The following is a 14,142-nucleotide window of genomic DNA, read 5'->3' as shown; positions in this document are numbered from 1 at the left end:
GTGATGGGTGGTTCCCTTTCCTTTGACTTCAGGGGATGGCTGGTTCTCTTTTCTTTGACTTCTGGGGAATGGTGGTTCTCTTTTCCTTTGACATCAGGGGATGGTTGATTCTCTTTCCTTTGACTTAGGGGATGGGTGGTTCTCATTTCCTTTGACTTCAGGGCTGGTTGGTTCTGTTTCATTTGAATTCAGAGGATGGGTGGTTCTCTTTTCGTTTGACTTCAGGGGATGGGTGATTCTCTTCTCTTTGACTTCAGGGGATGGGTGGTTCTCCTTCCTTTGACTTCGGAGGATGGGTGTTTCTATTTCCTTTGACTAGAGGGAATGGGTGGTTCTCCTTCCTTTCAGAGGATGGGTAGTTCTCATTTCCTTTGACTTCAGGGGATTTGTGGTTCTCTTTTCTTTGACTTCAGGGGATGGGTGGTTCTCTTTTCCTTTGACTTCAGGGGATGTGTGGTTCCCTTTTCATTGATTTCAGAGGATGGGTGTTTCTCTTTTCCTTTGACTTCAGAGGATGGATGGTTCCCTTTTAAATGATTTCAGAGGATACAAAGAACAAACAAAGAACAAAGATAATTTCAGCACAGGAACAGGCCCTTCGGCCCTCCAAGCCTGCTCCGATCCAGATCCTCTCTCTAAACATGTCGCCTATTTTCTAAGGTTCTGTATCTCTTTTCTTCCTGCCCATTCATGTATCTGTCTAGATCCATCTTAAAAGACTCCATCGTGCCCGCATCTACCACCTCCGCTGGCAATGCGTTCCAGGTGCCCACCACCCTCTGCGTAAAGAACTTTCCACGCATATCCCCCCTAAACTTTTCCCCTTTCACTTTGAACTCGTGTCCTCTAGTAATTGAAGCCCCCAGTCTGGGAAAAAGCCTCTTGCTATCCACCCTGTCCATACCTCTCATGATTTTGTACACCTCAATCAGGTCCCCCCTCAACCTCCGTCTTTCTAATGAAAATAATCCTAATCTGCTCAACCTCTCTTCATAGCTAGCGCCCTCCATACCAGGCAACATCCTGGTGAACCTCCTCTGCACCCTCTCCAAAGCATCCACATCCTTTTGATAATGTGGCGACCAGAACTGTACGCAGTATTCCAAATGTGGCCGAACCAAAGTCCTATACAACTGTAACATGACCTGCCAACTCTTGTACTCAATGCCCCGTCCGATGAAGGAAAGCATGCCGTATGCCTTCTTGACCACTCTATTTACCTGCGTTGCCACCTTCAGGGAACAGTGGACCTGAACACCCAAATCTCTCTGGACATCAATTTTCCCCAGGACTTTTCCATTTACTGTATAGTTCACTCTTGAATTGGATCTTCCAAAATGCATCACCTCGCATTTGCCCTGATTGAACTCCATCTGCCATTTCTCTGCCCAACTCTCCAATCTATCTATATTCTGCTGTATTCTCTGACAGTCCCCTTCACTATCTGCTACTCCACCAATCTTAGTGTCGTCTGCAAACTTGCTAATCAGTCCACCTATACTTTCCTCCAAATCATTAATGTATATCACAAACAACAGTGGTCCCAGCACGGATCCCTGTGGAACACCACTGGTCACACGTCTCCATTTTGAGAAACTCCCTTCTACTGCTACTCTCTGTCTCCTGTTGCCCAGCCAGTTCTTTATCCATCTAGCTAGTACACCTTGGACCCCAAGCGCCTTCACTTTCTCCATCAGCCTGCCATGGGGAACCTTATCAAACGCCTTACTGAAGTCCATGTATATGACATCGACAGCCCTTCCCTCATCAATCAACTTTGTCACTTCCTCAAAGAATTCTATTAAGTTGGTAAGACATGACCTTCCCTGCGCAAAACCATGTTGCCTATCACTGATGAGCCCATTTTCTTCCAAATGGGAATAGATCCTATCCCTCAGTATCTTCTCTAGCAGCTTCCCTACCACTGACGTCAGGCTCACCGGTCTATAATTACCTGGATTATCCCTGCTACCCTTCTTAAACAAGGGGACAACATTAGCAATTCTCCAGTCCTCCGGGACCTCACCCGTGTTTAAGGATGCTGCAAAGATATCTGTTAAGGCCCCAGCTATTTCCTCTCTCGCTTCCCTCAGTAACCTGGGATAGATCCTATCCGGACCTGGGGACTTGTCCACCTTAATGCCCTTTAGAATACCCAACACTTCCTCCCTCCTTATGCCGACTTGACCTAGAGTAATCAAACATCTGTTCCTAACCTCAACATCCGTCATGTCCCTCTCCTCGGTGAATACCGATGCAAAGTACTCGTTTAGAATCTCACCCATTTTCTCTGAGTCCAAGCATAACATTCCTCCTTTGTCCTTTAGTGGGCCAATCCTTTCTCTAGTTACCCTCTTTCTCCTTATATATGAATAAAAGGCTTTGGGATTTTCCTTAACCCTGTTTGCTAAAGATATTTCATGACCCCTTTTAGCCCTCTTAATTCCTCGTTTCAGATTGGTCCTACATTCCCGATATTCTTTCAAAGCTTCGTCTTTCATCAGCCGCCTAGATCTTATGTATGCTTCCTTTTTCCTCTTAGCTAGTCTCACAATTTCACCTGTCATCCATGGTTCCCGAATCTTGCCATTTCTATCCCTCATTTTCACAGGAACATGTCTCTCCTGCACGCTAATCAACCTCTCTTTAAAAGCCTCCCACATATCAAATGTGGATTTACCTTCAAACAGCTGCTCCCAATCTACATTTCCCAGCTCCTGCCGAATTTTGGTATAGTTGGCCTTCCCCCAATTTAGCACTCTTCCTTTTGGACCACTCTCGTCTTTGTCCATGAGTATTTTAAAGCTTACGGAATTGTGATCACTATTCCCAAAGTAGTCCCCTACTGAAACTTCAACAACCTGGCCGGGCTCATTCCCCAACACCAGGTCCAGTATGGCCCCTTCCCGAGTTGGACTATTTACATACTGCTCTAGAAAACCCTCCTGGATGCTCCTTACAAATTCTGCTCCATCTGGACCTCTAACACTAAGCGAATCCCAGTCAATGTTGGGAAAATTAAAATCTCCTATCACCACCACCCTGTTGCTCCTACATCTTTCCATAATCTGTTTACATATTTGTACCTCTATCTCACGCTCGCTGTTGGGTGGCCTGTAGTACAGCCCCAACATTGTTACCGCACCCTTCCTATTTCTGAGTTCTGTCCATATTGCCTCACTGCTCGAGTCCTCCATAGTGCCCTCCTTCAGCACAGCTGTGATATCCTCTTTGACCAGTAATGCAACTCCTCCACCCTTTTTACCTCCCTCTCTATCCCGCCTGAAGCATCGATATCCTGGGATATTTAGTTGCCAATCATGCCCTTCCCTCAACCAAGTCTCAGTAATAGCAATGGTTCTCTTTTCCTTTGACTTCAGAGGATGGATGGTTCCCTTTTCTTTGACTTCAGAGGATGGGTAGTTCTCCTTCCTTTGACTTCAGAGGATGGGTGATTCACTTTTCCTTTGACTTCAGTGGATGGGTGGTTCCCTTTTCATTGATTTCAGAGGATGGGTGGTTCTCTTTTCCTTTGACTTCAGAGGATTGATGGTTCCCTTTTCTTTGACTTCAGAGGATGGGTGGTTCCCTTTCCTTTGACTTCGGGGGATGGGTGGTACTCTTTCCTTTGACTTCGGGGATGGATTTTACCCTTTCTATTGACTTCAGGGATGGGTGGTTCCCTTTCCTTTGACTTCAGGGGATGGATGGTTCTCCTTCCTTTGACTTTAGAGGATGGGTGGTTCTCTTTTCCTTTGACTTAAGGGGATGGTTGTTTCTCTTTCCTTTGACTTCAGATGATGAGTGATTCCCTTTTCCTTTGACTTCAGGGTATGCCTTTCCTTTGACTTCAGAGGATGGGTGATTCTCTTTTCCTTTGACTTCAGAGGATGGGTGGTTGCCTTTCCTTTGAATTCAGTGGATGGGTGGTACTCTTTCCTTTGACTTCGGGGATGGATTTTTCCCTTTCTATTGACTTCAGGGATGGGTGGTTCCCTTTCCTTTGACTTTAGGGGATGGGTGCTTCTCCTTCCTTTGACTTCATGTGATGGGTGGTTCCCTTTCCTTTGACTTCAGGGGATGGGTGGTTCTCATTTCCTTTGACTTCAGGGCTGGGTGGTTCTGTTTCATTTGAATTCAGGGGATGGGTGATTCCCTTTCCTTTGACTTCAGAGGATGGGTGATTCTCTTTTCCTTTGACTTCAGGGGATGGGTGGTTCCCTTTCCTTTGACTTCATAGGATGGGTGATTCTCTTTTCCTTTGACTTAAGGGGATGGGTGTTTCTCCTTCCTTTGACTTCAGAGGATGGGTGATTCTCTTTTCCTTTGACTTAAGAGGATGGGTGGTTCTCTTTTCTTTGACTTCATGGGATGGGTGATTCTCTTCTATTTGACTTCAGGGGATGGGTGGTTCTCCTTCCTTTGACTTCAGAGGATGGGTGATTCTCTTTTCCTTTGACTTAAGGGGATGGCTGATTCTCTTTCCTTTGACTTCAGATGATGTGTGGTTCCCTTTTCCTTTGACTTCAGACGATGGGCGATTCTCTTTTCCTTTGACTTCAGAGGATGGGTGGTTCCCTTTCCTTTGACTTCAGGGGATGGCTGGTGCTCCTTCCTTTCACTTCATGTGATGGGTGGTTCCCTTTCCTTTGACTTCATGGGATGGCTGGTTCTCTTTTCTTTGACTTCGAGGATGGGTGATTCTCTTTTCCTTTGACTTTGGGGAATGGGTGATTCTCTTTTCCTTTGACTTTGGGGAATGGGTGATTCTCTTTTCCTTTGACTTCAGGGGATGGGTGTTTCTATTTCCTTTGACTAGAGGGAATGGGTGGTTCTCCTTCCTTTCAGAGGATGGGTGGTTCTCATTTCCTTTGACTTCAGGGGATTTGTGGTTCTCTTTTCTTTGACTTCAGGGGATGGGTGGTTCTCTTTTCAATGATTTCAGAGGATGGATGGTTCTCTTTACTTTCACTTCAGGGGATGGGTGGTTCCCTTTCCTTTGTCTTCAGGGTATGGGTGGTTCTCCTTCATTTGACTTCAGGGGATGGGTGATTCTCTTTTCCTTTGACTTCAGGGGATGGGTTGTTCCCTTTCCTTTGTCTTCAGGGGATGGGTGATTCTCTTTTCCTTTGCCTTCAGGGGATGGGTGATTCTCTTTCTATTGACTTCATGTGATGGGTGGTTCCCTTTCCTTTGACTTCAGGGGATGGCTGGTTCTCTTTTCTTTGACTTCTGGGGAATGGTGGTTCTCTTTTCCTTTGACATCAGGGGATGGGTGGTTCTCATTTCCTTTGACTTCAGGGGATGGGTGATTCTCTTCTCTTTGACTTCAGGGGATGGGTGGTTCTCCTTCCTTTGACTTCGGAGGATGGGTGGTTCTCTTTTCCTTTGACTTCAGGGGATGGGTGGTTCCCTTTCCTTTGACTTCAGAGGATGGGTGATTCTCTTTTCCTTTGACTTCGGGGATGGGTGATTCTCTTTTCCTTTGACTTCAGGGGATGGGTGTTTCTATTTCCTTTGACTGGAGGGAATGGGTGGTTCTCCTTCCTTTCAGAGGATGGGTAGTTCTCATTTCCTTTGACTTCAGGGGATTTGTGGTTCTCTTTACTTTGACTTCAGGGGATGGGTGGTTCTCTTTTCCTTTGACTTCAGGGGATGTGTGGTACCCTTTTCATTGATTTCAGAGGATGGATGATTCTCTTTTCCTTTGACTTCAGAGGATGGATTGTTCCCTTTTCAATGATTTCAGAGGATGGGTGGTTCTCTTTTCCTTTGACTTCAGAGGATGGATGGTTCCCTTTTCTTTGACTTCAGAGGATGGGTAGTTCTCCTTCCTTTGACTTCAGAGGATGGGTGATTCACTTTTCCTTTGACTTCAGTAGATGGGTGGTTCCCTTTTCATTGATTTCAGAGGATGGGTGGTTCTCTTTTCCTTTGACTTCAGAGGATGGATGGTTCCCTTTTCTTTGCCTTCAGAGGATGGGTGGTTCCCTTTCCTTTGACTTCGGGGGATGGGTTGTACTCTTTCCTTTGACTTCGGGGATGGATATTACCCTTTCTATTGACTTCAGGGATGGATGGTTCTCCTTCCTTTGACTTTAGAGGATGGGTTGTTCTCTTTTCCTTTGAGTTCAGGGGATGGGTGGTTCCCTTTCCTTTGACTTCAGAGGATGGGTGATTCTCTTTTCCCTTGACTTAAGGGATGGTTGTTTCTCTTTCCTTTGACTTCAGATGATGTGTGATTCCCTTTTCCTTTGACGTCAGGGGATGGGTGGTTCTCATTTCCTTAGACTTCAGGGCTGGGTGGTTCAGTTTCATTTGAATTCAGGGGATGGGTGATTCCCTTTCCTTTGACTTCAGAGGATGGGTGATTCTCTTTTCCTTTGACTTCAGGGGATGGGTGGTTCCCTTTCCTTTGACTTCAGAGGATGGGTGATTCTCTTTTCCTTTGACTTAAGGGGATGGTTGTTTCTCTTTCCTTTGACTTCAGATGATGTGTGATTCCCTTTTCCTTTGACTTCAGGGTATGCCTTTCCTTTGACTTCATAGGATGGGTGATTCTCTTTTCCTTTGACTTCGGAGGATGGGTGCTTCTCCTTCCTTTGACTTCATGTGATGGGTGGTTCCCTTTCCTTTGACTTCAGGGGATGGGTGGTTCTCATTTCCTTAGACTTCAGGGGATGGGTGGTTCCCTTTCCTTTGACTTCAGAGGATGGGTGATTCTCTTTTCCTTTGACTTAAGGGGATGGGTGTTTCTCCTTCCTTTGACTTCAGGGGATGGGTGATTCTCTTCTATTTGACTTCAGGGGATGGCTGTTTCTCTTTCCTTTGACTTCAGAGCATGGGTGGTTCCCTTTCCTTTGACTTCAGGGGATGGCTGGTTCTCCTTCCTTTCACTTCATGTGATGGGTGGTTCCCTTTCCTTTGTCTTCATGGGATGGCTGGTTCTCTTTTCTTTGACTTCGAGGATGGGTGATTCTCTTTTCCTTTGACGTTGGGGAATGGGTGATTCTCTTTTCCTTTGACTTCAGGGGATGGGTGTTTCTATTTCCTTTGACTTCAGGGGATTTGTGGTTCTCTTTTCTTTGACTTCAGGGGATGGGTGGTTCTCTTTTCAATGATTTCAGAGGATGGATGGTTCTCTTTACTTTCACTTCAGGGGATGGGTTGTTCCCTTTACTTTGACTTCTGGGGAATGGTGGTTCTTTTTTCCTTTGACATCAGGGGATGGGTGATTCTCTTTCCTTTGACTTAGGGGATGGGTGGTTCTCATTTCCTTTGACTTCAGGGCTGGGTGGTTCTGTTTCATTTGAATTCAGTGGATGGGTGGTTCTCTTTTCGTTTGACTTCAGGGGATGGGTGATTCTCTTCTCTTTGACTTCAGGGGATGGGTGGTGCTCCTTCCTTTGACTTCGGAGGATGGGTGGTTCTCTTTTCCTTTGACTTCAGGGGATGGGTGGTTCCCTTTCCTTTGACTTTAGAGGATGGGTGATTCTCTTTTCCTTTGACTTAAGGGGATGGGTGTTTCTCTTTCCTTTGACTTCCGGGGATGGGTGCTTCTCCTTCCTTTGACTTCAGCGGATGGGTGATTCTCTTTTCCTTTGACTTCAGGGGAGGGGTGATTCTCTTTTCCTTTGACTTCAGGGGATGGGTGATTCTCTTTCCTTTGACTTCAGAGGATGGTTGGTTCTCGTTTCTTTGACTTCAGGGGATGGGTGGTTCCCTTTCCTTTGACTTCGAGGATGGGTGATTCTCATTTCCTTTGACTTCAGGGGATGGGTGATTCTCTTTTCCTTTGACATCAGGGGAAGAGTGATTCTCTTTTCCTTTGACATCAGGGGAAGAGTGATTCTCTTTTCTTTGACTTCAGGTGATGAGTGATTCTCTTTTCCTTTGACTTCAGGGGATGGGTGGTTCCCTTTTCATTGATTTCAGAGGATGGGTGATTCTCTTTTCCTTTGACTTCAGGGGATGTGTTCTTGCCTTTCCATTGACTTCAGGGGATGGGCGGTTCCCTTTCCTTTGACTTCGAGGATGGGTGATTCTCTTTTCTTTTGACTTCAGGGGAAGAGTGATTCTCTTTTCTTTGACTTCATGTGATGGGTGGTTCCCTTTCCTTTGACTTCAGGGGTTGGGTGATTCTCTTTCCTTTGACTTCATGGGATGGGTGGTTCCCTTCCCTTTGACTTAAGGGGATGGGTGGTTCCCTTTTCATTGACTTCAGGGGATGGGTGCTTCTCCTTCCTTTGACTTCAGAGGATGGGTGATACTCTTTTCGTTTGACTTCAGGGGATGGGTGATTCTCTTTCGTTTGACTTCATGGGATGGGTGGTTCCCTTCCCTTTGACTTCAGAGGATGGGTGATTCTCTTTACTTTGACTTCAGGGGATGGGTGATTCTCTTTCGTTTGACTTCATGGGATGGGTGGTTCCATTCCCTTTGACTTCAGAGGATGGGTGATTCTCTTTCCTTTGAATTCAGGGGATGGGTGATTCTCTTTCGTTTGACTTCAGGTGATGGGTGGTTCCCTTCCCTTTGACTTCAGGGGATGGGTGTTTCTCCTTCCTTTGACTTCAGAGGATGGGTGATTCTCTTTTCCTTTGACTTCAGAGGATGGGTGGTTCTCTTTTCTTTGACTTCAGGCGATGGGTGATTCTCTTTTCCTTTGACTTCAGAGGATGGGTAGTTCTCCTTCCTTTGTCTTCAGAGGATGGGTGATTCACTTATCCTTTGACTTCAGAGGATGGTTGGTTCCCTTTTCATTGACTACAGGGGATGGGTGGTTCTCCTTCCTTTGACTTCAGAGGATGGGTGATTCCCTTTTCCTTTGACTTCAGCGGATGCCTTTCCTTTGACTTCAGAGGATGGGTGATTCCCTTTTCATTGATTTCAGAGGATGGGTGGTTCTCTTTTCCTTTGACTTCAGAGGATGGATGGTTCCCTTTCCTTTGACTTCAGAGGATGGGTAGTTCTCCTTCCTTTGACTTCAGAGGATGGGTAGTTCTCCTTCCTTTGACTGCAGAGGATGGGTGATTCACTTTTCCTTTGACTTCAGAGGATGGTTGGTTCCCTTTTCATTGACTTCAGGGGATGGGTGGTTCTCCTTCCTTTGACTTCAGAGGATGGGTGATTCCCTTTTCCTTTGACTTCAGGGGATGCCTTTCCTTTGACTTCAGAGGATGGTTGGTTCCCTTTTCATTGACTTCAGGGGATGTGTGGTTCTCCTTCCTTTGACTTCGGGGGATGGGTGATTCTCTTTTCCTTTGACTTCAGGGGATGGATTTTTCCCTTTCCATTGACTTCAGGGATGGGTGGTTCCCTTTCCTTTGACTTCAGGGGATGGATGGTTCTCCTTCCTTTGACTTTCGAGAATGGGTGGTTCTCTTTTCCTTTGAGTTCAGGGGATGGGTGGTTCCCTTTCCTTTGACTTCAGAGGATGGGTGATTCTCTTTTCCTTTGACTTAAGGGGATGGCTGTTTCTCTTTACTTTGACTTCAGATGATGTGTGATTCCCTTTTCCTTTCACTTCAGGGGATGCCTTTCCTTTGACTTCAGAGGATGGGTGATTCTCTTTTCCTTTGACTTCAGAGGATGGATTTTTCCCTTTCTATTGACTTCAGAGGATGGGTGATTCTCTTTTCCTTTGACTTAAGAGGATGGGTGATTCTCTTTTCCTTTGACTTAAGGGGATGCCTTTCCAATGACTTCAGAGGATGGGTGATTCTCTTTTCCTTTGACTTCAGAGGATGGATTTTTCCCTTTCTATTGACTTCAGGGATGGTTGGTTCCCTTTCCTTTGACTTCAGGTGATGGGTGGTTCCTTTTCCTTTGACTTCAGGGGATGGGTGGTTCTCATTTCCTTTGACGTCAGGGCTGGGTGGTTCTGTTTCATTTGAATTCAGGGTATGGGTGTTTCTCTTTTCGTTTGACTTCAGGGGATGGGTGATTCTCTTCTCTTTGACTTCAGGGGATGGGTGGTTCTCCTTCCTTTGACTTCAGAGGATGGGTGGTTCTCTTTTCGTTTGACTTCAGGGGATGGGTGATTATCTTCTCTTTGACTTCAAGGGATGGGTGGTTCTCCTTCCTTTGACTTCAGAGGATGGGTGATACTCTTTTCGTTTGACTTCAGGGGATGGGTGATTCTCTTTCGTTTGACTTCAGCGGACGGGTGGTTCCCTTCCCTTTGACTTCAGAGGATGGGTGAATCTCTTTACTTTGACATCAGGGGATGGGTGATTCTCTTTCGTTTGACTTCGTGGGATGGGTGGTTCCATTCCCTTTGACTTCAGAGGATGGGTGATTCTCTTTCCTTTGAATTCAGGGGATGGGTGATTCTCTTTCGTTTGACTTCAGGTGATGGGTGGTTCCCTTCCCTTTGACTTCAGGGGATGGGTGTTTCTCCTTCCTTTGACTTCAGAGGATGGGTGATTCTCTTTTCCTTTGACTTCAGAGGATGGGTGGTTCTCTTTTCTTTGACTTCAGGGGATGGGTGATTCTCTTTTCCTTTGACTTCAGAGGATGGGTAGTTCTCCTTCCTTTGTCTTCAGAGGATGGGTGATTCACTTTTCCTTTGACTTCAGAGGATGGTTGGTTCCCTTTTCATTGACTTCAGGGGATGGGTGGTTCTCCTTCCTTTGACTTCAGAGGATGGGTGATTCCCTTTTCCTTTGACTTCAGGGGATGCCTTTCCTTTGACTTCAGAGGATGGTTGGTTCCCTTTTCATTGACTTCAGGGGATGTGTGGTTCTCCTTCCTTTGACTTCGGGGGATGGGTGGTTCTCTTTTCCTTTGACTTCAGGGGATGGATTTTTCCCTTTCTATTGACTTCAGGGATGGGTGGTTCCCTTTCCTTTGACTTCAGGGGATGGATGGTTCTCCTTCCTTTGACTTTCGAGGATGGGTGGTTCTCTTTTCCTTTGAGTTCAGGGGATGGGTGGTTCCCTTTCCTTTGACTTCAGAGGATGGGTGATTCTCTTTTCCTTTGACTTAAGGGGATGGCTGTTTCTCTTTACTTTGACTTCAGATGATGTGTGATTCCCTTTTCCTTTCACTTCAGGGGATGCCTTTCCTTTGACTTCAGAGGATGGGTGATTCTCTTTTCCTTTGACTTCAGAGGATGGATTTTTCCCTTTCTATTGACTTCAGAGGATGGGTGATTCTCTTTTCCTTTGACTTAAGAGGATGGGTGATTCTCTTTTCCTTTGACTTAAGGGGATGCCTTTCCAATGACTTCAGAGGATGGGTGATTCTCTTTTCCTTTGACTTCAGAGGATGGATTTTTCCCTTTCTATTGACTTCAGGGATGGTTGGTTCCCTTTCCTTTGACTTCAGGTGATGGGTGGTTCCTTTTCCTTTGACTTCAGGGGATGGGTGGTTCTCATTTCCTTTGACTTCAGGGCTGGGTGGTTCTGTTTCATTTGAATTCAGGGTATGGGTGTTTCTCTTTTCGTTTGACTTCAGGGGATGGGTGATTCTCTTCTCTTTGACTTCAGGGGATGGGTGATTCTCTTCTCTTTGACTTCAGAGGATGGGTGGTTCTCTTTTCGTTTGACTTCAGGGGATGGGTGATTATCTTCTCTTTGACTTCAAGGGATGGGTGGTTCTCCTTCCTTTGACTTCAGAGGATGGGTGATACTCTTTTCGTTTGACTTCAGGGGATGGGTGATTCTCTTTCGTTTGACTTCAGCGGACGGGTGGTTCCCTTCCCTTTGACTTCAGAGGATGGGTGAATCTCTTTACTTTGACATCAGGGGATGGGTGATTCTCTTTTGTTTGACTTCGTGGGATGGGTGGTTCCATTCCCTTTGACTTCAGAGGATGGGTGATTCTCTTTCCTTTGAATTCAGGGGATGGGTGATTCTCTTTCGTTTGACTTCAGGTGATGGGTGGTTCCCTTCCCTTTGACTTCAGGGGATGGGTGTTTCTCCTTCCTTTGACTTCAGAGGATGGGTGATTCTCTTTTCCTTTGACTTCAGAGGATGGGTGGTTCTCTTTTCTTTTGACTTCAGAGGATGGATTTTTCCCTTTCTATTGACTTCAGGGATGGTTGGTTCCCTTTCCTTTGACTTCAGGTGATGGGTGGTTCCTTTTCCTTTGACTTCAGGGGATGGGTGGTTCCTTTTCCTTTGACTTCAGTGGATGGGTGGTTCTCATTTCCTTTGACTTCAGGGCTGGGTGTTTCTGTTTCATTTGAATTCAGGGTATGGGTGTTTCTCTTTTCGTTTGACTTCAGGGGATGGGTGATTCTCTTCTCTTTGACTTCAGAGGATGGGTGGTTCTCTTTTCGTTTGACTTCAGGGGATGGGTGATTCTCTTCTCTTTGACTTCAAGGGATGGGTGGTTCTCCTTCCTTTGACTTCAGAGGATGGGTGGTTCTCCTTCCTTTGACTTCAGAGGATGGGTGGTTCTCTTTTTCTTTGACTTCAGGGGATGGGTGATTCTCTTTTCCTTTGACTTAAGGGGATGGGTGTTTCTCTTTTCCTTTGACTTCAGAGGATGGGTGATTCTCTTTTCCTTTGACTTCAGAGGATGGGTGATTCTCTTTTTCTTTGACTTAAGGGGATGCCTTTCCAATGACTTCAGAGGATGGGTGGTTCTCCTTCCTTTGACTTCAGAGGAAGGGTGATTCTCTTTTCCTTTGACTTCAGAGGATGGTTGGTTCTCTTTTCTTTGACTTCAGGGGATGGGTGATTCTCTTCTATTTGACTTCAGGCGATGGGTGGTTCTCCTTCCTTTGACTTTAGAGGATGGGTGGTTCTCTTTTCCTTTGACTTTGGGGAATGGGTGATTCTCTTTTCCTTTGACTTCAGGGGATGGGTGTTTCTATTTCCTTTGACTTCAGGGGATTTGTGGTTCTCTTTTCTTTGACTTCAGGGGATGGGTGGTTCTCTTTTCAATGATTTCAGAGGATGGATGGTTCTCTTTACTTTCACTTCAGGGGATGGGTAATTCCCTTTCCTTTGACTTCAGGGGATGGGTGGTTCCCTTTCCTTTGTCTTCAGGGTATGGGTGGTTCTCCTTCCTTTGACTTCAGGGGATGGGTGATTCTCTTTTCCTTTGACTTCAGGGGATGGGTTGTTCCCTTTCCTTTGACTTCAGGGGATGGGTGATTCTCTTTTCCTTTGCCTTCAGGGGATGGGTGATTCTCTTTCCATTGACTTCATGTGATGGGTGGTTCCCTTTCCTTTGACTTCAGGGGATGGCTGGTTCTCTTTTCTTTGACTTCTGGGGAATGGTGGTTCTTTTTTCCTTTGACATCAGGGGATGGGTGATTCTCTTTCCTTTGACTTAGGGGATGGGTGGTTCTCATTTCCTTTGACTTCAGGGCTGGGTGGTTCTGTTTCATTTGAATTCAGAGGATGGGTGGTCCTCTTTTCGTTTGACTTCAGGGGATGGGTGATTCTCTTCTCTTTGACTTCAGGGGATGGGTGGTTCCCTTTCCTTTGACTTCAGAGGATGGGTGATTCTCTTTTCCTTTGACTTAAGGGGATGGGTGTTTCTCTTTCCTTTGACTTCCGGGGATGGGTGCTTCTCCTTCCTTTGACTTCAGCGGATGGGTGATTCTCTTACCTTTGATTTAAGGGGATGGGTGATTCTCTTACCTTTGACTTCAGGGGATGGGTGATTCTCCTTTCCTTTGTCTTCAGAGGATGGTTGGTTCTCGTTTCTTTGACTTCAGGGGATGGGTGGTTCCCTTTCCTTTGACTTCGAGGATGGGTGATTCTCTTTTCCTTTGACTTCAGGGGATGGGTGATTCTCTTTTCCTTTGACATCAGGGGAAGAGTGATTCTCTTTTCTTTGACTTCAGGTGATGAGTGGTTCCCTTTCCTTTGACTTCAGGGGTTGGGTGATTCTCTTTCCTTTGACTTCATGGGATGGGTGGTTCCCTTCCCTTTGACGTAAGGGGATGGGTGGTTCCCTTTTCATTGACTTCAGGGGATGGGTGCTTCTCCTTCCTTTGACTTCAGAGGATGGGTGATACTCTTTTCGTTTGACTTCAGGGGATGGGTGATTCTCTTTCGTTTGACTTCATGGGACGGGTGGTTCCCTTCCCTTTGACTTCAGAGGATGGGTGATTCTCTTTCCTTTGAATTCAGGGGATGGGTGATTCTCTTTCGTTTGACTTCAGGTGATGGGTGGTTC

The 14,142-nt window shown here is 46.0% G+C and overlaps 1 protein-coding gene across 1 annotated transcript; it reads right to left on the bottom strand.

Moving 5' to 3' along the window:
- Positions 1-3,728: 3,728 nt before the first annotated feature.
- On the bottom strand, positions 3,729-13,772 carry LOC137384015 (neurofilament heavy polypeptide-like). Its single transcript, XM_068057582.1, has 5 exons — positions 13,570-13,772; positions 11,141-11,518; positions 9,616-9,993; positions 4,623-4,907; positions 3,729-4,071 (listed from the first exon to the last, which is right to left on the bottom strand). The coding sequence occupies exons 1-5, from the start codon at positions 13,770-13,772 to the stop codon at positions 3,729-3,731; spliced, it is 1,587 nt and encodes a 528-aa protein (XP_067913683.1).
- Between the last annotated feature and the right edge of the window lie 370 nt (positions 13,773-14,142).

This window comes from Heterodontus francisci, chromosome 25 (assembly GCF_036365525.1).
Source record: "Heterodontus francisci isolate sHetFra1 chromosome 25, sHetFra1.hap1, whole genome shotgun sequence".
NCBI classification, from domain to species: Eukaryota; Metazoa; Chordata; class Chondrichthyes; order Heterodontiformes; family Heterodontidae; genus Heterodontus; species Heterodontus francisci.
Note: the sequence above shows the minus strand (reverse complement) of the source record. Positions and strands in the feature narration are given on the sequence as shown.